General features: G+C 41.3%; 3 protein-coding genes across 5 annotated transcripts; 2 read left to right on the top strand and 1 right to left on the bottom strand.

The window, feature by feature from the left end:
• Positions 1-1,923: 1,923 nt before the first annotated feature.
• On the top strand, positions 1,924-11,681 carry LOC131362590 (uncharacterized). Of its 2 annotated transcripts, none has more exons than XM_058404716.1 (4): positions 1,924-1,965; positions 2,087-2,155; positions 6,221-6,871; positions 10,118-11,681. In XM_058404716.1, exons 2-4 carry the CDS (start codon positions 2,131-2,133, stop codon positions 11,101-11,103), a joined length of 1,662 nt encoding a protein of 553 aa, XP_058260699.1. In that variant the 5' UTR covers positions 1,924-1,965; positions 2,087-2,130; the 3' UTR covers positions 11,104-11,681. The 2 variants fall into 2 exon arrangements, with proteins under 2 accessions (XP_058260699.1, XP_058260698.1); XM_058404715.1 differs by having other exon boundaries at positions 1,933-1,993.
• Positions 11,682-15,991: 4,310 nt separating this feature from the next.
• Positions 15,992-18,785, top strand: LOC131362592 (GTPase IMAP family member 4-like). Of its 2 annotated transcripts, none has more exons than XM_058404718.1 (2): positions 15,992-16,608; positions 16,855-18,785. In XM_058404718.1, exons 1-2 carry the CDS (start codon positions 15,993-15,995, stop codon positions 17,820-17,822), a joined length of 1,584 nt encoding a protein of 527 aa, XP_058260701.1. In that variant the 5' UTR covers position 15,992; the 3' UTR covers positions 17,823-18,785. The 2 variants fall into 2 exon arrangements, with proteins under 2 accessions (XP_058260701.1, XP_058260702.1); XM_058404719.1 differs by having other exon boundaries at positions 16,861-18,785.
• Positions 18,786-18,911: 126 nt separating this feature from the next.
• ccdc134 (coiled-coil domain containing 134) lies at positions 18,912-25,060 on the bottom strand. Its single transcript, XM_058404741.1, has 8 exons — positions 24,947-25,060; positions 24,552-24,833; positions 22,734-22,864; positions 22,182-22,303; positions 21,116-21,200; positions 20,821-21,002; positions 20,606-20,677; positions 18,912-20,069 (listed from the first exon to the last, which is right to left on the bottom strand). Exons 3-8 carry the CDS (start codon positions 22,840-22,842, stop codon positions 19,944-19,946), a joined length of 696 nt encoding a protein of 231 aa, XP_058260724.1. The 5' UTR covers positions 22,843-22,864; positions 24,552-24,833; positions 24,947-25,060; the 3' UTR covers positions 18,912-19,943.
• Between the last annotated feature and the right edge of the window lie 666 nt (positions 25,061-25,726).

Consider the following 25,726-nt stretch of genomic DNA (forward strand, 5'->3'; position numbering starts at 1 on the left):
AGAGAGAGAATGGTGAGGGTTTCAAAAGGTCTTTCAAAAGAAAGAAGCATTATGTGCTGTTTGCTGCAGGTGATGGATGTGGAAATGTAACTCTATCTGGAACTGCAATATGAGCTCTAGTGGGTGGTGCAGGTCCTGTAAGTGCAGGTTCTGGTGCTGTCATTGGTGCTGGTGCAGGTTTTGTTCTTGGAGCCAGTGACTAGCTTCAGCATTATCTCATGTCTACTTACAGAAAATTTAAGAAGAGATGGCAGAACAAACAGAGAGAAGGTACCACAGAAAATGTACAATTATAGACAGTCAGCTTGTACCATTTGATTTGGAGGAAGATACTTCAGAGATATCTGCCTTAATTTATAATTCTGCAGTAAGGCAAAGGTTAACATGGAGTCTAGGACTAAACTAGTCATAATGTTTATTTGTATACACTTTAAATACTGTATTTATATGCTTCTTAATAATCAACTGTGGGGAGGTGTAATGATGCACCCGAGGCGGATGTAGCAGGATCCATGATGCAGATCTTTTATTGACAGAAACGGCAGGCAATAATCATCAAGGATAAGGCAGACAGAAAGATCAGAAAACCAGAAAATTAAACACTCAAGCAAACTAAACCAAAACCGAAAACTGAAATAGGAAACACGTAGTAGAACTAGAAACAGGCAGGGATCATAGACAGTAATGATCAGAGTCAATAATCAAAGGCATGGCACAGAGTCACTGAGAAACGATGCTTCACAATGAACAAAGGAAAGCCAGCAGATTAAATAGACCACAAAAACGGAAGTATGTTCAGGATGTTAATACTCGGGCGAGGGCTCCCTTTGGTGTACAGGTTCTATTTGCACAGTTACAGGAGGTAACATGACACTCCATCGGTGAGTATTTTACTGTTACACACACACACACACACACACACACACAATCATATAAACAGTGTCATCACTGCCAGACCTGGTCCGTATCTGGTTGACGTACCACTTGCCATGCTAGAACTCAGCCAGCAGTGCCGGCTTAATGCCAGATCTGGCCCAGACCCATCTGCTATGTGGGTACTTAACCGTCTCTCACCTTCACATCTCTGTGTGTCTAGCATAGCTCTCTGGCTACTAGCTTTTTAACAGAAACAGGACAAATGCAGCATTCTGATTGGCTAATCCCATCGCAGCAGCTGCTATCCAGTAAAATCATTTGAATTCACTTCAAATTGCAGTAATTCAGCATGCTCCATGCTTAGTCCTGGTGCAGGTTCTGTGTTCACTGCCCACATTCTCCACTAGTGTGACATTCGCCTCAGAGAGTGTAACACGGAGAGAGGCACAGAGTCAGGGATCTGTGAAAAATAGTGCTCTTTACTGAAAAAATATGGTGGCTGAAAGTCAGCAACATGGTGAAAAACTGGAGGATACTGGAGGAAACTTGGTGCAGGGGTACTGGAGGTTGTGCTTGGTGCAGAAGGAGTGCAGGTGAAGCAGCAGGGCAACGAGTCAGCGAGGTGGACGATACACCGCATGCAATCATCCAGACTCATGATGTCCAAAAATTAATTTGAAGAACGTTTTTAAAATGTCGAATAAGAAATCTAGAATAAAAGATCTCTAACATTCTCTAAACCAGCCATTGTTCATTGTTGTGTATTTTTTTGTGTGAGAAATGCTAAAACTGAGTGTGATGAATGTACGTGCATGTGTGTATTTATTTTTTATTTTTATGATATCAGTTTGTAAATAATATTATACTGTGGCAGCAAGAGGAACAGTTTATAGAAAAACATGATTGAATGATGAATATGATCATGATTAAATGTCTAATGCACATTTTGAAATCTAGATGGATTGTTTTCCTTTGTTACAATTCCTGTTTCTGCCAAAGGATGGAGCTGGAAGATCTGGTTTTTCTAAAAGTGTTCTTTATGTAAAAGTGAAAGTAGACCTGGTCTCTCAAAGCGCAGACTACACCCAGGTTTGCTTCTCTTTACTCTAAGGCTTGTGTATGTTTTTTAATCATTTTGTAATATAGGAATAAGGCTACCATTAGTCAATCTTTGTAGATTAATTCAGTGTGTGTGTTTTCTAATCTACAGCTAGTTCAAGCTGTTTGTCAGGATTTCAGGAAAGAAAAGTTAACATGGCGACAGCACCTCCATTTCCAGGTAAGACTAGAGCTTCTGTTTTTATCTCAGAGCATTATTTGACTGTTTGATACAGTTCAGTGTTTTCAGCAGTCGGTGTTTGACTTTAGAATACTTGTACAGAACATTTCCACAGGTCTATGTTTAACACTGTGCTACTCTCTCTGGTTTTTGTCCTTCATCACTTATACATGTTTTTGTGATCACCTGATAACCTGGAAGGGCAGAGGGTGTGGGCTGTGAGAGAGTCTGGGGGATTGGGGGCAGCTATTTGACTGTGATTTGATCTTGGCATAGAATGAATTTCACCTACATATCTGAACAAATGAGTCGACTATTTTTCCTCTCATGATCTGGACTTCCTACTATTGACTGAGACCTGGCTGAAAGCAGGTGAGAACAATGCTTTCTCTGATCTTCTCCCTCCCAGCTGTTCCTTTCTCAGCTCTCCACGAGGCTCAGGTCGTGGTGGAGGCTTGGTGTCTATCTTTAAAGACAATTTTAGCTGCCGGTCTGTTCTTACAGATGACTTCTCTTGTGTTGAACTGCAGTTATATGTGGTTGATTTTAAATATCCTGTGTTGTTTGCAGTGGTTTATCGCCCACCTAATAATAACAAGAATTTTCATGAGTGTCTTGCTGGTATTGTGCCAAAATATGAGAAGATCCTAATATGCAGTGATTTTAATATTCATGTTTGTTGCCCTTCCAACCAATTATCAATTGATTTTATATCTTTGCTAGACTCCTTTGAACTCAGCCAGTCAGTGCTAGTTCCATCACATAAACAGGGACATACTTTGGACCTTGTCATATCTATTGGACTCAGTATTAATGTCAGTGACATCTGTGACACTGGCATCTCAGATCACTTCCCCATTCTATTTGAAGTTGCAGTTCCTCCTATGCCCAAATCCTTGGGTTCCAGCCCATCGTCGTCACACTCTTACCCCCTCAACAGCTGAAGAATTTGCTGCTGCCTTTATAAAGTCTCCACTATACTTCATAGATAGTCCTGTGTCTCACTACAACCCTGATGACTTCATTTCACATTTTGATTCCACATGTTCTGTTATCTTGGACTCAGTTGCCCCTTTTAGGTATAAATCTTCTAAACCTAAACCAGAACCCTGGCTGAATGAGACCACTCGTGCCCTCAGGCAGCGTTGTAGACAGGCCACGCACAAGTGGAAGAAGGACAACCTACAAGTGTCTCATGGTGCTTTAAAGGACTGCTTAGCAGAATACCAGAATGCTGTTAAGGTTGCTAAGTCAAAATTTGTATCTACTACTATTACTAGCAGCTGTCATTGCACTAGGGCACTTTTTTAACTGTTAGGGCACTGTTATAAATCCATGCAACACTGTTTTAACTAATGCAACAACTGATACCTGTGAAAAGTTTTTACATTATTTTATTGATAAGGTAGCTATTGTCAGTCAGGCCACAAACCACTGTACACCTGAGCTGGAAATTGTTCCTGGACACTCTGCAATTTTTTGAGCAGTTTGAGCCTTCTCTTTCTCCCTCTTCATTAGTGCAACACATTAATCCCACATACTGTCCTTTAGATACAATTCCCACAAAACTACTAAAAGAGGTTTTTAACATAGTGGGGCCATGTCTCCTTGTCTTACTTTTGGCTGTGTCCCAGATGCTTTCAAACATGCTGTGGTCACCCCTCAAGAAACCTCACCTTGATTCTTCAGTTTTGTCCAACTTTAGACCTATTTCTCATCTTCCATTTCTCTCTAAAGTTCTAGAGGATTGTATTCATACAATTGCAGCCTTTTCTAGAAAGAAATGACATATTTGAAAAGTTTCAATCTGGCTTTAGAACTCGGCATAACACTGAGTCTGCACTGCTAAAAGTCTATACCGATATCCTTTTAACTGTTGATGCTCAAACTCCTACAGCATTGGTTCTTTTGGATCTCACAGCAGCCTTTGATACCGTTGACCATGTGGTGCTCATCTCACGCCTGGCTCAAAGTGTAGGTATTCAGGGCACGGCCCTCAAATGGCTCCAATCGTACCAAGCCAATAGAAGTTTTTCAGTTATGATTGGTGATCTCTCCTCTTCCTGTGCTTCTCTTTCCTGTGGGGTGCCACAGGGTTCTATTCTTGGCCCTCTCCTCTTTTTGCTGTATATGCTCTCTCTGGGGTCAAATTTTTAAGCAGTTCAATCTTTCTTTTCACTGTTACGCAGATGATATACAAATTTATATACCTATAAAGCCAAAGGGGAGCAACGCACTCCAGCCATCAGACTCTGGCTTTCACAAAACTTTCTTCATCTAAATGAAAATAAAACGGAGTGCATTTTTTTTGGAACCACATCTATGCAAGGAAGTTTAAACTTAGAGCTTGGGGATCTTACTCCATACATGAAACCAGTTGTTAGAAATCTGGGGGTTATATTCGCTTGGAATTTGATAAACAGATTAATTCTGTAGTTAAATCGAGTTGCTGGCCAAAGTGAAACCTTTTCTATCACATAGCGATCTTGAAAAGGTGATACATGCTTTTATTAGCTCTAGGTTGGATTACTGTAATGCACTTTACGTTGGTGTTAATCACTCCCATCTCTCTCACCTTCAATTAGTACAAAACGCAGCTGTTCATCTCTTAACCAATACTTCCAAGCATGATCACATAACTCCTATCCTCTATTCTCTCCACTGGCTTCCAGTACATTTTAGAATTGATTTTAAATTGTTGATGTTTGTTTTCAAAGTCCTACATGGCTTGGCCCCATCTTATTTAACAGATCTCTCAATACCCCATAACTCTGGTAGAGCACTCCATTCATTTGGTTAATTTCTTTTGTAAGTGCCAAGATCCAGATGCAAACGGTTTGGCGATCGGGCATTTGCGGTAGCAGCTCCCAAACTTTGGAATTCGTTACCAATTGAAATTCGATCAGTTACGGATATGGCCTTGTTTAAATCTAAACTAAAAACACACCTATTTACACTAGCTTTTAGTTTATAGTAGTTAGACAATATGTTTCTTTATTTTTACTCTAACAGTTTGTGTAGATTTCATATTTTTCTCTTTCTTAATGTTTGACTTCTTTATTTGTTTGTAAAGCACTTTGGTCAATTTGTAGTTGTTAATAAGTGCTATATAAATAAATAAATAAATAAATAATGTATTGATGGACACTACACAAGAAACAGGACCCTTCTATAAAGACAGGGTCTGCAGCGTGTAAACTGTTTCCTACATAAAGTGCTTAAAAATGAAAATATAAACATCACAGCAGATGAAAATATGAAGTTTACATACAGCGGGACAGTCTGACTTGGTCACTCATACAGAATAACTAATGTGTGATGGACACTCCTGTGTCCTGGGAATCAGTTTTAAACAAATGACCAGTGAGGACCTAAGCAGATTGACTTTAACAGAAACTTGCTGCTCTACAGATTCAGAGGGAAAAAAAGTTGAAATTCAGTCAATAAAAATCAATAAAAAGTATGTGTATAAATGTAACATGTAACCTGCAGCTGGTTATTACCACTTACTATGCATGTAAGTTAATGAATGGAGCACTGGGTGTAGCAAATATGTAGATTACACCATGCTAGAGGGTTATGTTTATATTTGAGAGACAATTGCTGATTAGATACACGTTATTCTTACATTTTTGTGGTCATAATTACACTAAAGACCCCCTTCAGCACCCTGTTACACAGCTTATCATTTAATAATTCTGGAGAATTTTCATGCCAGAAGAAATCTGCTGCCACTACCTCTGAGCTGATATCAGGGAAGAGAGTGTGGAAAAGAGTGCCAAAAACCCAGACATAAACAGTGTTACCTATTAATAAAAAAAGATGTTAGCAGAAACAGACGCGGGGTTTACACAATTACTAAGAGTTTGATGAGTTCATTACAAAGTCTCTGAGCTCAGTACATGTTACTCAGAACAGAAAGAATCTCGAGGCTAAACAAAGAATATCATGGTCATAGATGAGGCTGTGAATAAATATCACACAGTCAGCCCTGTATCAATATATCAAAACATTTAGCCAGGTATCTCGAACAATTTGCATTTATCCACTCTTTGTATTTTTCAGACTCTGCTGCTGGCCCTTCCACCATTGCAGCTGATTCAACCATCAGGATCTTGCTGCTGGGGAGACGTGGATCTGGGAAAAGCTCCTCAGGAAACACAATACTGGGAGAAAAAGTGTTCATCAGCCCAAAACGCTACAAAGAGAAAGTGACTAAAACCTGTAGAGAACACACCGGCCATGTTACAGGAAGGAAGGTGTGTGTGATGGACACACCAGACCTGCTGGATCCAGACATCACAGAAGAGGAGCTCCACCGAGAGAAAGATAAACTGCTGTCTCTCTGTCAGTCTGGTCTTCATGCTGTGCTGCTTGTGGTTCCTGTTGGAGAAGAGCTGCAGAGTGAGGAGGAGATACTGGAGTTTATTAGAGTACTGTTGGGTCCAGGCATTCAGAAGTTTATCATAGTGCTCTTCACACGAGGAGACGAGCTGGAGGACGACGAGACGATCGAGCAGCATATCCAAGAGCATAAAGAAGTTAAGCAGCTGATAGAAAGTTGCTGTGGACAGTTCCATGTTTTTAATAACAGACAACTTGTTGAACTTCAGGTCAATGAGTTACTGGACAAGATTGATAACTTGGTGAAGAATAAAGGAGGAAGATTTTTAATAGAACAGAAAAAAAAGAGAAGCATGGATGAGCTTATCCTGTGTAAGTTACCAATATTGTATTTTTACTGTTGGATCAATGAATCGATTTTTCCTCTGCTTTGGCATAAATTATGATTTTATTTTCACTTTCAGTCAGCTAGAGTCCCTGGTTGTTAAGTGTTAGTACAGTCCTAAGAGTAAAATTATTTATTTGCTGGTACTGATATTCTAATGATTATTGAAGTGGTGTTTAATAAAACTTTAATAATCAACAGTATACAGGGGGGAGGGCACGGTGGCCTGATGGTCAACACATTTACCTCACACCTCCAGGAAATAATACAAGATGTCATTATGTCAACATGTAAAGAGTTTTTTACATTTACATTAAAATTTTTTCCAATGCATTTATCACATGAAATGATACACTCTTATTGGTATTGGTTCCACTCACACTGTGCTCCTGGCCTAGCTTCCTGTTAGCCAATGTCTAGTCTCTAGAAAACAAGCTTGACTACCTTAGGGCCAGGGTAAAGTTCCAGAGGAACATATGGGACTGCAACCTCCTCTGCTTCACCAGGACATGGCTGAATCCAGGGGTATCGGACCACTCAATCCAGCCAGCCAAGTTCTTCTCACTTAACCATATGGACAGAACAATGGAATTGTTCATAGTCAATTCCGTTTACATAGTCATAGTCAGCATTGTTTACATTCCACCTCAGGTGAACATGGACACTACTTTATGGGAAATACATGAGACTCTCACTCTGTACCAAACACTACATCATGATGCTGCACTCATTGTGAGTGCCAACCTCAAGGACAACTATAAATCACAATCACATTTGATGAAATTTCACATTTGGGAAATCAGATTGGATGACATCCAATATATTTATGGAAGCAGTGATTTATTGGAAAATGCTTGGATGACACAGTTCACAAAATCATCATCGGAATGTTTCCCAACAAGAAGCTGAGGGTGGATAAAAACATCTACGACACTCTGAGATCCCATACAGCTGCCTAATAACACTGCCTACCACCGAGAACATGGGAAAAGTGCATAGCTGTGTCCTACTGCATGCACAGAGTGGACTGACAATGATCTCTGTCAATCATTAGAAGGACTACCTGGATAATATAAAAAGCGTGGAGAACTGAGCTGCAGCTGTGAGGACTCTTCACCCCATACTTGGACAATTTTGAAAGTTGGTTGTGCTCTGCAAATGAAAGGTCTGTAGGATGGAGTTATCTCTATGGAGATGTGGTCTGAAGAGCCAAGGTGTGGAGATGGTGCAGCTTTGTAGGCTCCTGGAATATTTATGTGCACTTGATCCAGTATGCTCTTCTCTCTGGTTGGCAAGTGTATGTTGGTGTGCAGTCTTGGCATGACAGTTTTTAGGTCTGCATAATTGAAGTCTCCTGCTACAATCACAGCTCCTTCTGGATAATCATTACGCTGGCTGTTAATAGCTGCATGCAGCTCCTCCAGGGCTAGCTTAGCATAAGACTGCAGTGGGATGTAAACAGCTGTGACCAGAATAGCAGTAAACTCTCTAGGTGCATAGAAGGGTCTGCATTTTAGAGCCAGATATTCTATGTCAGGAGAGCAGTGTGTCCTAATAATGTCTGCAGATGTACACCAGTCATTGTTAATATACATACACAATCCTCCACCTTTGTTCTTACCCGAGTCGGCAGTTCTGTCAGCACGGTAAATAGAGTGGCCCGCTAGCTCGATAGCCTCATCAGGGAGAGCACTATCCAGCCAAGTCTCAGTAATTACCATCACAAAGCTGTTTATGCAGTAAGAAGTAATCCTTAGTCGTATTTCGTCCATCCACAGTGACTGGGAGTTCGTAAGAAAGAGACTCGGCAGTGTTGGTCTGTGTGGATTAGCCTGTAGCCTAGCTTTCACGCTGGCTTTCTTGCCCAGCTTCTGCTTCCTGTCTATACGCCTCCGGCACCTCACGGGCGGGATGATGATCATTCTGCTGAGCTCTTCGGGGCGCAGAATCTCCGGGGGGATAGAATTAAGGTCTCTGAGGGTGTGATTCTGAATTTGATGTCCTATTTTAAGCAGTGCGGCTCGTCCTGCTGCTTCCAGGTCTTTTTGGAGCTCTTGTGTCATTGGCTCTTGGGCTACTCTTTTGACCAACTTGCTGATGGCCAGGGTGGAAGTCTTGTGACTTGCTCCTGTGTGTAGCTGGTTGATGATTAAGTTATGTCCCTTCCACTTGTGGATAATAAACCCAGAGGAGCTTATCAGAATGTTTAATAGTTGAGAAATCATTCAGTAATCAGTGTCCTTGTCCTGTGAAGGTCTTGGGAATGCTTTTTGCCTCAACACATCATGAGCTGTTTCTTGCATGATAGTTTGGTGACAAATGATATGACAAATGTTTACTTGCATTGCCCTTTCCAAAGAGAGAAAGTAACAACTTACCAAAATGCACTAATCTGTCACGTCCAGCGCCCCCGCCACGTGCGGGGCATGAACCCGGGCCTCTGTGGTGATGCGTGCGCCGGCACGCCATGGATAACAGACCCATATGCAGGATTCAGGGAAGCACTGCTTTATTTACAAAAACACAAGACATGGGGAAGACGAACCTAACTCTAGACGTAGCGTGGTAAACTAAAACAAAACTTAACTAAACATAAATATGGCAAACAAAACTTGACACAGTAACCACGGGACAGCTAAACACTGACAGACAAAGACATGAACATCTGGATCCCTATTTATAGGGCTACACATCATGGATAATTAGGAACAGGTGACACAACAGGATAGAGAACAACTGGAAAGGCATGGCACAAAATACAAGCAAAGCAGCAGGCTTCCAAGGTTCACCTGCCAGCGCCCTCTCCGGGCCTGGCAGGGAACTGTCCAGGTGTTCCTGACATAATCAATTTTCTTATTGTGTTTAACATTTTTTCCTTTCACTTTATTGCAAAGAACTTTATCTATAGATTGGAATGTAACATGTTTAGCTGTGTGGTTTTACTGAGATAATACCAGTGCCTGACCTCCATTTCAAGCAAATAACGGCACTGGAAATACATTTAAATAAAATTAAAAGAAAAACTGAATACTTTTCAACATTTTTATATATAACAGTTTAATAAAATACTTATCTGCACTTATATTGTCATCCTTTATCCTAGATTTATGTTTTACTGTTGTATTCCACAGCACATTCCAGATACAGATAGACATTTTATAGTTACAGTTTAGAGTTATGTATAAAAAGTGAATAAAGAATTAAAGGACTAATCCAAGTCATTTGTCTTTCAGTTTCAGGGGACACCAAGGAAGAGGGAACTAGTGAGTTACAACAGGATCCTGAGAGCAAACAGCAGAGGAGGCTGATACTTTTAGGGAAAACTGGAGTGGGGAAGAGTGCTACAGGAAACACCATCTTGGGCAGAAATGTGTTCAAATCTGATCCAAGTTCATCTTCTCAAACACGAGAGTGCAGGTCAGAAAAAACAGATAGGGGTGATAAACAGATTGTTGTAATCGACACACCAGGACTGTTTGATACCTCACTCGACCAAGAAGATATATTCAAGGAAATTGTAAAATGCATGACTTATTCATCTCCAGGTCCTCATGCTTTCCTCATAGTAATGAGAATTGGACGATTTACATTAGAGGAGAAGGAGACTATAAAGCAGATCAAAGAGGCTTTTGGCGCAAATGCAGAAAGGTTTACAATGATTGTATTCACCTGCAAAGATGAGTTAGAACAGAAAAATCAAACCATTCAGCAGTACATAGAAAACGGTGACCCGGAGCTGAAAACCCTTGTGGAGAGCTGTGGGAACAGATTCTACTGTCTGAACAACAATGTATCCAACTACACACTGTTTAAAGAATTTATGGGTAAAATAGAGTCAGTTGTGGCTGAAAATGAGGGAAAGCACTTCACTGAAGAAACATTTGAAAGTCTTGAACAATCAATTCTGGACATTCAGAATAAGAAGATGCAAGAGAAACTGAAGGGTTACACTCAGGAGCAGAAGAATCAGAGTGAGTGGCAGAAAATTTACTGGAGTTTACTGGAAGAGTCACGATCTGAAGCTCAAAAGGATTTATTTTCTGACATTTATATAACTGCATTAGCTAAATGTTTGGGAAAGATAAAAGTGACATCAGAGGAGAGAGAGAGTGCAATTAAGGCAGCAGAGAGCAAAGGGGTAAACCGAAGACAAGCAGTGTGGGTGGCGATCAAAGCCACAAGAAAACTAGCCAGACAGCAGATGTGTGCGACTCAGTAAAAAGATCTATCACGTGTAATACATTCATACGTGAGATTATAGTTCTGTTATCATATATTGTTCAGAGTAATGTGCCAGGTACAGAAAATATATTCTTAGAGGAAAATGACCTTGAGGGGAAGTCCAATATCCTGCAGTTTTTAGTTATTATTAAATCAAACCTGCACTTGAATGTGTGTGTGGTAATATCTTGCTAAGATAATACTTATTAATGTTAGTCTGCAGTTTAGTAACATGAAACAGGTATAGGTTGAGCCCAGATGAATCAAGTCTTTAACTAGAATTCTGTATATGTATAATCAAGAACAAGTTTTTGAAGATGACAAGTTATACACAGACATACTTTATGCATTCAATCCTCAGTATACTGCATCATACTGAGTGCTCCATACTGTTATCACACTTACTTTGAGGGTTTTGTGTTTATGTTGCCATATGCATTTTGATTTGGTCTTGTCTCCATCATGTGTTATGTTTATTATTTCAGTTCCTTGATTATTCTTTGTATTTAAGCTTCACCTCCAACATACAGTAGATACAGCAGGTACACCTGTCCAGTGAGGATTAATGAAAAATAAAGAAGGAATCTTTCTGTACTTCTCATGCTTTTGTTTATTCACCAATTTATCATGCAGTATTGAGAAAATGACAGGTGAAAACCTGGGAACACATGCTCTCTAAAAAATGGACATGCATCATTAGTGTACTGTATCCAGGAAAATACATAGGAAGCTGTCACCTCATCTGAACTGGAGGGCAGTTTAGCATGCTACACTGGTATAGCAAACAAACCTTTATACTACATATTCAAAGGAATACCAAACCTAAAGATGAGCTGACAGTATTTAATGTTCTAGTTTTATTAAACTGATATAATCAGCACAGTGAGAGCAGTATAAACAAAATGCATGTCCCTAAAATACTAATTCTATTATTTAATGCACATTAAAAGTAACTGAATCTAGTTCCTCAGTACTTGTAATTGTTGGGCAAAATCAGAATCCACAACCGCACTGAATCACAAATTAAGGGTGTACAACAAACAAAGAATAATTGGCATTAGACATAATAATACAAGCTGCGGCATTGCAGTGCTGTAGTACTAATATACACAAGCTCAGATATGTCCTACATCTTTACACCCCAATGAATTACGACAAGTGACCGGTTCCAAAACATCTGGAACAATGCATCACAGACCTGTAGACATGACAACAATGGAGCCTTTATACTTTAACAACTCCTTAGTAAATAACGTTAGTCAGATATTTCACTACCATCCAGCTCAGAGACAAATAAAGATCCACAGACAAATTATTTTAATAATTACATCAAATTAATCTGACTGATGTTTGGAAAATGACAGATCATTACACAGTATATCATGTTGGTAGAAGACAACTCAGGATATAAAATTTGGTTCCACATATGCATAACAGAAAGTACTTAGCAAGGACTATCTCCCCCATGCCACCATGGACATGAATCACCAAGCATGTTCACACCACCTTAACAATGTCCACAAACTTCATTACACCACACATTTCACCTAAGTAAGTAGCTGGTAGTTGCTGTTTTTCACATGGTCTGCAGTGAGATTCCTGCAAGTGTTTTAGCTTTTAAATGACTTTGATTTCCCTTTTTCATAAATAATTTTGCACTGCCATTTTCATTTGTTATATTTTTCACTCTTGACCTTGTCCAGTGTGTGACAGAGTAATACTTACTCCATCATTTGCATTCAAAACTTTTAACATTATTTCAGTAAAATATATTATATGAAGCTGACGCAGTACACAGTGAAAATGAAACCACGTTTCTCCAGTACCCTGGTGCTACATGAAACACCACAGAGCTAAAGACTAAATGTAAGTTGTCCTAACCATGTACAGTGTATGGACTGCAAACAGTGTGAGACGCTACCGGCTAATACACACAATACGCTACAGGACAGATACATAGCACTGACCAGTGTACAGCTCAGGCCTGTCCTCATGCAGGTTGGCTGTTGCATGATTACTGTATTAGTGTCTGACAGACATATACATTAACACTGCTTTCTCCGGTGTCTCTGCACCATGAAAAGTCGGGATAAAAACTTTAATAGACCTATTTTGGATCCGGAGTGGCCGCTGCATGCTACTGCCGCTGTGTTGGATACTTCATCACTAAAAATGTGGTGCCATCACAAACCAGTGTTATTTCTATGGTTTTCAATGATGTCATGTATTTAATATATCAATAAACCTCATGCTTCAAATCTAAAATCCTAGTCAAGTTATTTGGTCAAGCCTAATCCTGTACACACACTCCCTCATGTGGTCAGTCAGGTTTGTTCATGGTGGACTGTGTCTGTTAGAATAGGAAGATATTTTAGGTACTTATCTTGTGGCTGGTGGATTACTCCACACACACTCCATGCAGGGATCATCCAGGTGATTTTCAGCACTAATAATTCCATGTATGTTTGATTTCCTTGGGGATGAATTGTGTAGTGTTTCCTGTACAACACACTGCAGTGAGAAACCACCGATGAGAAGTCGAGAGTTTATCCAGTTCATCCGTCTGTTAGAGTGTGAGAGCAAACACAACAATAATCACTTCAACATGAGGAAATCCCACACTGTACAAAAGTTTCTCTGCACTTCACCTTCAGTCCTTTATGCAGAACACTCACTTCTTCTCACATAATATTTCCTCCTGGTTTCCTCTACATTTATTTTCTTGCTATAAAAATAGTGACAAAACCATCAAGTCTTCACAATACACAGCTCTTGTGTTTGTGTTGGTCAAAATGGGCAGTGTTTCAGTGAGAATATGACCAGGATATTTGTACGTTGCACTGCAGCAATTTTCAGGGTCACATCCCAAACCCACGTGATGAAACTTTATGTCTGTTATAAAGGGAAGAAATAATGACACCACACCAGGAGTGTATTCAAAGTGATCCTGTCTTATCATGTAGATTCACTTTAAATGAAATTAAGGCCAAGAATTTAGTAACTGCATTAAATTAAATAAAAAAGAAAATCAGTGCTGTAACACACTATATAGCCAAAGGTATTGGGACACCCGTCCACATCATTGAGTTCAGGTGTTGTTTTTCAGGGGTTGGGGTTCTTTAGTCTCTGAATATGACTTTATTTTTTTGGAAGAATATCACAGATTTAATGCTGTTGGGTTTCTTTTGTGACCTGAGGATTTTATTTATACAAAGTGACCTATTTGTTATTTAGAGCCTCACAGGTGTAAAAACACAGAACTGATGGAGGATACACTTTCTTTTCCCATGACTTCACAAAACTGAAAGATTTAAAACTACACAAGTAACTGTAATTACCATCGTAACCATTCCCCATTCTTCCTCAGTCATCCTCAAGAATGTGTTCCTTGACCAGACAAATCTTAAAATCAGCTCTTGAATCGATTCCTTAGGTCAGTTCTTTTAGGTGAACAATGGTTCACAGATCTGAAGAACCGTTACAGTGAACACGGGAATTGGTTTTAGAAATGAAAATCGACTGCACAAAAGAGATTACAGCCATTTTCACAGCTTTTAAAATCTTAAAATATACACTATATTACCAAAAGTATTGGGACACCCCTCCAGATCATTGAGTTCAGGTGTTGTTTTTCAGGGGTTGGACTCGGCCCCTTAGTTCCAGTGAAAGGAACTCTTAATGCTTCAGCTTCATACCAAGACATTCTGGACAATTTCATGCTCTTTGTGGGAACAGTTTGGGGATGACCCCTTCCTGTTCCAACATGACTGCACACCAGTGACCAAAGCAAGGTCCATAAAGACATGGATGAGTGAGTTTGGTGTGGAGGAACTTGACTGGCCTGCACAGAGTCCTGACCTCAACCCCATAGAACACCTTTGGGATGAATTAGAGTGGAGACTGTGAGCCAGACCTTCTCGTCCAACATCAGTGCCTGACCTCACAAATGTGCTTCTAGAGGAATGGTCAAAAATCCCCATAAACACACTCCTAAACCTTGTGGAAAGCCTCCCAGAAGAGTTGAAGCTGTTATAGCTGTAAATGGCGGGACAACTCCATATTAAACTCTATGGATTAAGAATGGGATGTTATTAAAGTTCATGTGCATGTAAAGGCAGGTGTCCCAAAACTTTTGCCAATAAAGTGTAGTGTATTAAGGTGTTTAGCACTGCCTCAGCATTCCACAGACACCATGAAACAGTGGATCAAGCTTTATAACATAATGGTATGCTATGCTCCATGTAGATGTTATCTTCAGCCCTCATAATTGGAGCCTTTCATATAAAAGGTGTGTCCTTCTGAGGGATTAGGGCATGGTCATGATGACTTGAATAAACAGTGGCCTCTGGTATCTTACTGACTCCACCTCATGATCAAAAGTCACTGTGAGACTCTACAGGAGCAGGACTGAGACAGACGCTAGCTCTGCTGGAGAGGTAAATAATAACCTCTAAACAATACATAATCAAATTCAGATCATCTTAAATGTTTTATATTAATATACAGTTTGAAAACTCGTGGTCAGTTAGTTCCAGTGGTGTAAGATACTTGATGGATAATGAGGACAGCAAGTACAGCATTGCTTAGAGATTTAGAAATAAAATTCATATTGAATATTAATTACTCTGTGATTAATTTAAATGTTATTCACTCCCAGATTTAATAAAAATATAATGTGTAATGGATTTGTCTTTCTGTTTTAAATGCAGGAAATGGCTACAGCAGACTTTGCTCAAGGTTTGATAAAGATCTTATCAAAGTTTTATTACAAAGAGCTTGGGGCAGATTACAGTAACTACATTTTATGTGTGTGTGTGTTTAATAAAGAAAAGACATTAGTTTTTAGTCTGAAATGTTTGCTCCTAACTAACAGGTTCTACAGGAGTTATGAGGATCTTGCTGCTGGGGAGACGTGGATCTGGGAAAAGCTCCTCAGGAAACACAATACTGGGAGAAAAAGTGTTCATCAGCCCAAAACGCTACAAAGAGAAAGTGACTAAAACCTGTAGAGAACACACCGGCCATGTTACAGGAAGGAAGGTGTGTGTGATGGACACACCAGACCTGCTGGATCCAGACATCACAGAAGAGGAGCTCCACCGAGAGAAAGATAAACTGCTGTCTCTCTGTCAGTCTGGTCTTCATGCTGTGCTGCTTGTGGTTCCTGTTGGAGAAGAGCTGCAGAGTGAGGAGGAGATACTGGAGTTTATTAGAGTACTGTTGGGTCCAGGCATTCAGAAGTTTATCATAGTGCTCTTCACACGAGGAGACGAGCTGGAGGACGACGAGACCATTGCAAAGTTTGTAGACAGGAACGGAGGAAGTGAGCTCAAGCAGCTGGTTGAAGAGTGTGAGAACAAAACCCATGTCTTCAATAACATCATCACAGAGCCGAGACAAGTCACTGACTTACTGGAGAAGATTAACCTAATGGTGAGCCAGAACAGAGGCCAGTATAACATGGCCCAGACAAGAAGGTCCAGTATACAGAAGGACATCACATGTAAGATCCATTAATGTACTTTTACTCTAAATGATAGTGATGTTACTCTCTGTATTCTGAATAGGTTTTGACTTGATGTTTCACTTTTCACCAAAAAATAAATCAATTAAACTGAATGGTGTAAAATGATGTGATGTCATGCCAGTGACAATCAGCCATAACATTATGATCACCAGAGTAATATTGTATTGGTCCCCTTTTGCTGCTAAAACAGCAGCCCAGCTATCTCTGACTGTATCTGTGTAGTTTCAGGTGCAGCAGATATCAGAAGGCCACTTGATGAACAAGGTCCCCAGCTGAGAATGGTGCTTCTAGGAAAGACCGGCGTTGGGAAGAGTGCATCTGGAAACACCATCCTTGGAAGAAACATATTCCAGTCTGATTCTAACTCAACCTCACAAACCAGAGAGTGCAGGTCTCACAAAATCCTACGAGGTGGTAAACAAATCTCTGTCATTGACACACCTGGAATATTTGATACCCAGCTCAGTAACAAAGATGTGATCATAGAAATAATGAACTGTTTGACCTATTCCTCTCCGGGACCTCACGTTTTCCTCATAGTCATCAGTTTAGCTGTACGATTCACTCAGGAGGAGAGGAGCACTGTGGATGAAATCAAAAAGACCTTTCAGAATGCAGACAAGTACACAATGATACTCTTTACATATAAAGACAACCTGAAGAGGAGTATGGGGCAGTTCCTGCAGGACGGAGACCCTGGTCTCAGAGAGTTAGTAGCCAGATGTGGAAATCGCTACCACTGTTTAAACAACAAAGCACCAAGCTACAAACAATTCAAAGAATTCATGGTGAAAGTAGAGCAGATGGTGTGTGATAATAAGGGGATGCACTACTCGGACGCTGTCTACGAGGACGTTGAGAGAACGATTTATGATCTTCAAGAACAGAGGTTGAAAGAAAAAGTGGAGCAGTGCAAAAGAAGATATCCTGAAGCGACCAAGACTGAATGGCAGAAAATCTACTGGACACTGCTGCAGGAGTCAAGAACAGAAGCACAGACCAGTCTGTCAAAAGATAAACATATTTTGAAATTGGCAGAAAAATTTGGAACGCTGCAAATAACATCAGAGGAGAAGATAGAGGTGATAGATGCAGCTATGCGTGAGGGAATAGGTCCTCAACAAGTTTTACAAATTGCCTTCAGAGCAACAGTCCAGCTTGCTAAGCAGAAAATATGTGCTGTTCAGTGAATTTTGGATGTTTCTGAATGTCACATGTTCAGATTTTTATACTGATTTATTTCACGTTTTACTGATAATTTGCTCACCTTTACAATGATGTGATGAAGATTAGCTTTTGTATTGTCAACTGATAGACTTAAAGAAAGATTTAAAACTACACAAGTAACTGTAATTACCATCGAAACCATTCCCCCTTCTTCCTCAGGAATGTGTTCCTTGACCAGACAGATCTTTAAATCAGCTTTTTGAGTCGATTCATTAGGTCAGTTCTTTTAGGTGAACAATGGCTCACAGATCTGAAGGACTGTTATGGTGACTCTAAAACATGGAAAATGGCTTTAGAAATGAAAATCAACTGCTTTAAAAATCTTAAAATGTACACTATATAGCCAAAAGTATTGGGACACCCCTCCAGATCATTGAGTTCAGGTGTTGTGTTTCAGGGGTTCTTCTCAGCCCCTTAGTTCCAGTGAAAGGAACTCTTAACGTTTCAGCTTCATACCATGGACAATTTCATGCTCTTTGTGGGAACAGTTTGGGGATGACCCCTTCCTGTTCCAACATGACTGCACACCAGTGACCAAAGCAAGGTCCATAAAGACATGGATGAGTGAGTTTGGTGTGGAGGAACTTGACTGTCCTGCACAGAGTCCTGACCTCAACCCCATAGAACACCTTTGGGATGAATTAGAGTGGAGACTGTGAGCCAGACCTTCTCGTCATCACAACATCAGTGCCTGACCTCACAAATGTGCTTCTAGTGGAATGGTCAAAAATTCCCATAAACACACTCCTTAACCTTGTGGAAAGACTTCCCATTAGAGTGGAAGCTGTTATAGCTACAAAGGGCGGGGCAACTCCATATTACACTGGAGTTAAGGCAGATGTCCCAAAACTTTTGGTAATATTGTGTATATAATCTTAAATATTTTACAGTAATTTGTTAATATACACCTATTTATTTTTATTTCAGTTTTTAACGTAATATCAGGAGCAGTGTATTCTCTGTCACACTGACAGATGGTCTTACTCTCTCACCATTTATACATATGGATGTTTTAGAACGAACACACACACACACACTTCAAATACCACATGTGGAAATGTAGTAAATATTTAATAGATTGTTTTGAACATGTACAGTCTTCATCATCCTAAAGTCACATTTATGTCCTCAGGATCTGAAGATAATTAGTTATATGATCTTGTATCTCTTGATAATTAACACACACACACACATATATATAATTACATTGTCCAGGATAAAATCCCACTGAGGCGGTGTTCTCCAAATAAAGTCTGTCCCATTCTGGAGGCAGCATAAAGACAGGATTTATCTACCATAACTGTGTTCAGGTATAAACCCGACTCCTGATGGAGTCACACAGAGCTGCTGTGTTCACGGCAATATTCTACATCATCATGGAAACAAAACAAACCAGAACCGTACCTGTCTTACACACACAGACAAACAGGATTAAACCAGCTTTAATTCAGGTATGAAAATTCCACTAAATCTGCACGCCTTTCTGCACCACACCACATATAAAAAGCAGATCCTAATTGTCCACTAAAGGATTGAAATTTGCCCTGAGCTTACATGGCTGTGTTCCAGTACTGTGTGAACATCACCCCCTCGGCTGAGGGATCTGTGAATTCTCCATCAGCTCATGTGTAGTGTGTTATATGGGGATGAGGCGAGTGTGTAGAGTGATTGAGGTGAAACGACACAGGGATGGGTGTAGGTGTTAGACACACAACTGGAACACAAGCCAGATATCACATCCTACCTACACCGCACAACGGATAGAATCAGAAGCATTATAAAGATACATGTTACTTATACAATATAATAAAGCTCATTATATTCCTTTTACATTATTCATATTATTTATTCGCTCTCAGCGTTAAAGTGAAACCTTATGTAATTTTGATAAACTGTCACAGCTGAATGTGTCACTCAGATGGTAGAGTACTAAACCCCATCCATTTCTGTGTAATCTGTTCTTCTTTGCCTCTCTGCTCTGCTGCTTACCTGCTCCTCCACCTCACCTACATCTGATATAGCTGTGACTCACAGATCTGTCTGTGTCTCTGTCTGTTGTGCTCAGTGTTTTACAGCAGGGGGCGTTAGAGTTCAGAGCGAGTGCGGGAAATTCGAGGCCCTTTCCTCATCTCTTTCCTCTTCTCCTCCTTCCTCCTGCGCTTTTGTTCTTCACGAAGAATCTTCTGGAAGGCCTCCGCAGTGTGGAGCACCTGAGAGACAGAGAGAGAGAGAGAGATTCGGAGATTTAATAAATGTTTGTAAACTGCTGTGTAAAGATATTACTTTGTTCTCTCCTGACCATCAACTGTTAGCACAGACTCTTCCTCACACAGGTGTACAGAAGGTCTGTGTGGAGCTTTAGTTTTACTGGACCTCAGAGTCCAGTCCCTGCTCCTTCATGATCCTGTCCCTGTGCAGCTCCATGAAGACTTGGTGTGGAGGTTGGAGTGAAGAACTGGAGTGTCCTGCACAGAGCCCTGACTCTGACTCAACCCCACTGACCACCCACTGACCCCCAGACTTCCTCACTCTCACAACACCTGTCTGATCTCACTAATGCTCTTGTAGCTGAATGATCACTAATCCCCACAGACACACACCAACATCTAGTGGAGAACCTTCCAGAAGACTGGAGCTGATTTGAACATAACAAGAACATCTGGGAGTGATGGTCAGGATGCACAAACTTTTTGGTCATATGGCATGCGTGCATGTGTGTGTGTGTGTGTGTGTGTGTGTGTCTCACGTCATCTTTCTCTGTGCGGAAAGGGTTAATGAAGTCTGGAGATTTCTCTGTTATTCCCAACTCCTGAGACATCTGCAAGGACAGATTAGATGAGAAACAGGACCAGGACAAATATTTACATTCTTAATAGTCATGTGTCACTCTGATGACATCATTTATTTTAGTGTATGCTGAGCTCAGAACACACACACACACACACACACACACACACACACCAGTGTGAGGACTTGTTGGTGACTCCCTCCGTTAAACACTCCAGACTGGTTACAGAAGCTCAGCCCCCAGCGCAGCGTCTTCCCCCACTCAGTATTGTGGTCATAGTAGTGATGGACGATACGAGGGAAACGCAGAGCCACATCACCGAAGAACGCAGTGTTCTCCACCACGTGAGAGTACGCTGAATACACACCAGACATCATGAGAGTGTGAGAGAAGCAGTGATACACCACAGACACTGACCGTTATCATCTGTTTATATGATAGGTTTCATTAAGATCAGGAGAAAATCACCCTCTTTAATTTTATCATCCAGAGGAAATGGATCATCTGGCTGTAGATTAGCAGCTACAAGAACAGCTCTGGAGTCCTCTAGAACCTATGACCACACACACACACACACACACACACACACACACACAGGTCAGGACAGAGGCTTCTGAGGCCACAACAGCAATAAACATAGATATGAGAGGCTAAACACACAGATACACACTGCTAACTGTACAGAAATAAAACAACTAGAACACACACTTATAGATCCTGTCCTTATTACTTCTGTCAGCCCTGTCCACCTGTCAGGCCACGCCCCTTAATCTGATTAACAGTGTGTATGTGAAAAGTGCAACCTTCACCCATCGACTCTCACACCTCCTGACCCTGTCTCACCTGACGTCACCTCCTGACCCTGTCTCACCTGACGTCACCTCCTGACCCTGTCTCACCTGACGTCACCTCCTGACCCTGTCTCACCTGACGTCACCTCCTGACCCTGTCTCACCTGACGTCACCTCCTGACCCTGTCTCACCTGACGTCACCTCCTGACCCTGTCTCACCTGACGTCACCTCCTGACCCTGTCTCACCTGACGTCACCTATACATTCCTACTTGTCTCACACGGTCTCTACATTCCTAGCTGTCTCACACGGTCTCTACATTCCTACTTGTCTCACACGGTCTCTACATTCCTACTTGTCTCACACGGTCTCTACATTCCTAGCTGTCTCACACGGTCTCTACATTCCTAGCTGTCTCACACGGTCTCTACATTCCTAGCTGTCTCACACGGTCTCTACATTCCTAGCTGTCTCACACGGTCTCTACATTCCTAGCTGTCTCACACGGTCTCTACATTCCTAGCTGTCTCACACGGTCTCTACATTCCTAGCTGTCTCACACGGTCTCTACATTCCTAGCTGTCTCACACGGTCTCTACATTCCTAGCTGTCTCACACGGTCTCTACATTCCTAGCTGTCTCACACAATATAAAGAGAAAATAGAAAAAATAAGAAGCCATTTAGAGATGGAGACGTGAGAAGATGAAGGGACGAGACAGAGGGACAACAGGAGGGTAATACCTTGAAAAGCCCCTTTAGCATGATGTCAATAATTTTGTACTGCTGATTAACGTCGTTCAGATCCACCAGGTTCTTCAGAGCGTTGAGCTGATCCTTTCTCTTCACCTCAAACAGACGCTTATCTAACACACACTCAGGAAAATAACACACACAGTAAAGTCACACACACACACGCACACACACAGCAAAGTCACACACACACAGCAAAGTCACACACACACACGCACACACACAGCAAAGTCACACACACACAGCAAAGTCACACACACACACGCACACACACAGCAAAGTCACACACACACAGTAAAGTCACACACACACAGTAAAGTCACACACACACACGCACACACACAGCAAAGTCACACACACACAGCAAAGTCACACACACACACGCACACACACAGCAAAGTCACACACACACAGTAAAGTCACACACACACAGTAAAGTCACACACACACACGCACACACACAGCAAAGTCACACACACACAGCAAAGTCACACACACAGCAAAATCACACACACACACACCCCTACGCATACAGTAGGATACAAATCTCCAGGTTGGAGTCGTGTCCATGTCGGGGTGTGTGTGTGTTGTAGTCTGTGGAACACACAGCACCAAATGCTGCAATCAGCAGCACAGAACACACACTCAGCATGGCCAGGAGGGTGTGACACACACTGTAACACACAAACACACAGGTAGAGAACACAGTGAGGAGGGTAAAAACACACTGCAGGTGTATATTCAGTGTACTGATGTTTTCACAGAGAGAAGAAAAGTGTGTGTGTGTGTGTGTGTAACATTGTCCTGAATCCAGTCAGGAAACTCAAACTCCATATATAAACCACTGAGTTGAAATACTGTCCAAATAATGCTGTAATATACACTTATATAGCCAAAAGTATTGGGACACCCCTCCAGATCATTGAGTTCAGGTGTTGTTTTTCAGGGGTTGGGCTCCGCCCCTTAGTTCCAGTGAAAGGAACTCTTAACGCTTCAGCTTCATACCAAGACATTTTGGACAATTTCATGCTCTTTGTGGGAACAGTTTGGGGATGACCCCTTCCTGTTCCAACATGACTGCACACCAGTGACCAAAGCAAGGTCCTGCCTTCTCATCATCACAACATCAGTGCCTGACCTCACAAATGTCCTTCTAGAAGAATGGTGAAAAATTCCCATAAACACACTCCTAAACCTTGTGGAAAGCCTCCCAGAAGAGTTGAAGCTGTTATAGCTATAAGGGGCAGGACAACTCCATATTACATTCATGTGCATGTAAAGGCAGACGTCCCAAAAGTTTTGGCCTGGCTCACAGTCTCCACTCTATTTCATCCCAAAGGTGTTCTATGGGGTTGAGGTCAGGACTCTGTGCAGGCCAGTCAAGTTCCTCCACACCAAACTCACTCATCCATGTCTTTACGGACATTGCTTTGGTCACTGGTGTATAGTCATGTTGGGTCCGAGCCCAACCTCTGAAAAACAATACCTGAACTCAACGATTTGGAGGGGTGTCCCAATACTTTTGGCTATACAAGTGTATATTTCAATATATTTCTTCAGGCACATTACTCCGAAATACAGAGCACCTGGGTGAAACACACAGATGTTGGCATGTCTGTATTGTGGACACAAATGTACCAGACCACATGACCAGTAATACGGTCACTACAGAGTGCAATCCCACTATATCATCACTATTCAGTACACAGAGCCCTACAGTAGATTCACTCTGTAACACAATGCATACCAGAGAGAATCTGACCATTCAGAATATCTATCATGTGTTTATAAGACACAGGAAGTACAGGCTGTGTACTGTACAGGTCAGTGAGTCCAGTAACTGGTGCTTGACCTATATGCTCTCTTACATCCTCTCTACCTATGATGTCATTTCTCTCTCACTTCTACAAATAAATCAGATTTATTCCAGTATGTTGAAGGGTTAGTGATGGTGTAAGATGGAGCAGCTGTGTGTCCAGCACATCCTCCTGATGTTGATTGGTTTCCTGTTACAGCATTCTGCTCACATTCTACTGCTACAATAAACACTGAAAATAAATAAGGTTCTTATGTGATTTATCTTCGTGTCCATGTGATCATCAGCTGTGGACTGCACTCCTACATGTGTTTATATTATTTATCTCACACACACACACACACACACACACAGCCCCGTGATTAGAACCCCTGTTGACACTCCACCCTCCTCCATACAGCTCCATTCTCCACTGCTCTTACTCATATCTGTAGCTTTAGCACGCGCATCCTTTACAACCCGACATGCTAATTAAATTAAATAATAAATAAAAAACCGGAAGTACTGTGAGAGCCTGCAGTGGGTGATGGATGAATGACTCTTACCTGTTACACCGGAAACAGAAGAATAAATCTAGATGACCGCAGTTCTGTAACGCGTGTGTGTGAGAGTCCGTGCTGTTTGAACTGATGACGTCGTGTTATTAACGTTCATTTACACACACACACACACACGCGCGCGCGCGCGCGCACACACGCACACACACACACACACCAGTCAGCCGCTCCACTCCACCGCTGCCACGCGCTGCCCCCCGGCGACCAATCAGAGCGCAGCTTCCCTCCACTGGGGTTCCGCGTGCAGTCCAGGTCTGATCTCATCTCCTCCTAAAGGATAAAGAGAGAGGGATCAGGGTCTTCATCTCATTACTCTCACTTACTTAACATTATTACATTTATATTTTTATATATTATTATTTTTATTATTATTTAAAACGTACCGTCTCGCGCTCCACACATGAAGACGGAGAGATTTGTGTGAGACACAGGGCCGTCACAAACACAGCCCTGAGCTCTATAAAGTGCACTACCCTTCACTCGGGCACTAGCTCCGTGGATTGGGCACTGACCTCCCGCAGGGGATTGTGGGATATCAGGGTTTGGATGAAGCACGGACACGAGGATAGGAAAAAGAGCTACAGAGCACTAGATAGATAGATAGATAGATAGATAGATAGATAGATAGATAGATAGATAGATAGATAGATAGATAGATAGATAGATAGATAGATAGATAGATAGATAGATAGATAGATAGATAGATAGATAGATAGATAGATAGATAGATTCTAACCTTCTAGATTCAGGAATCTCAGTGGACCTTAATTGTGTAGATAGCATCATGCATACACACTATATACACACACTGGTCAGGTACAACACTGTGAGCAGAGACAGGGTCATGGGTGGTCAAGGCTCAGTGATGGACGTGGGGAGAGAAGGCTGACCCGTGTGATCCGATCCAACAGATGAGCTACTGTTACTCAAACTGTAGCTAATGCTGGTTCTGACAGAAAGGGGTCAGAATACACAGTGCAGGACGGGTCAGGGCTGTTTGGGCAGTAAAAGGGGGACCAGCACTATATTAGGCAGGTGGTCATAATGTTATGGTTGATCAGTATCTATATAAATATATATAATTATTCAGTTATTTCCATTCAACTGCTGTTTGTTTACATGTTTATACCTGAATAATTATGACCTGACCTTTAATTAGTGTT

This window comes from Hemibagrus wyckioides, linkage group LG12, assembly GCF_019097595.1.
Source record: "Hemibagrus wyckioides isolate EC202008001 linkage group LG12, SWU_Hwy_1.0, whole genome shotgun sequence".
Classification (NCBI taxonomy): domain Eukaryota; kingdom Metazoa; phylum Chordata; class Actinopteri; order Siluriformes; family Bagridae; genus Hemibagrus; species Hemibagrus wyckioides.

Bases quoted from the DNA above. Each gene is read 5' to 3' on its own strand.
- LOC131362590 (XM_058404716.1), top strand. From the start codon at position 2,131: ATGGCGACAGCACCTCCATTTCCAG. The intron at 2,156-6,220 runs GTAAGACTAGAG...TGTATTTTTCAG, and splicing joins GACAGCACCTCCATTTCCAG to ACTCTGCTGCTGGCCCTTCC. The intron at 6,872-10,117 runs GTAAGTTACCAA...TTTGTCTTTCAG, and splicing joins CATGGATGAGCTTATCCTGT to TTTCAGGGGACACCAAGGAA.
- LOC131362592 (XM_058404718.1), top strand. From the start codon at position 15,993: ATGAGGATCTTGCTGCTGGGGAGACGTGGATCTGGGAAAAGCTCCTCA. The intron at 16,609-16,854 runs GTAAGATCCATT...GTATCTGTGTAG, and splicing joins TATACAGAAGGACATCACAT to TTTCAGGTGCAGCAGATATC.
- ccdc134 (XM_058404741.1), bottom strand. From the start codon at position 22,842: ATGCTGAGTGTGTGTTCTGTGCTGCTGATTGCAGCATTTGGTGCTGTG. The intron at 22,304-22,733 runs GTATCCTACTGT...AGTGTGTGTTAG, and splicing joins CGACTCCAACCTGGAGATTT to ATAAGCGTCTGTTTGAGGTG. The intron at 20,070-20,605 runs GTGAGACACACA...TCTGTCTCTCAG, and splicing joins TCCGCACAGAGAAAGATGAC to GTGCTCCACACTGCGGAGGC.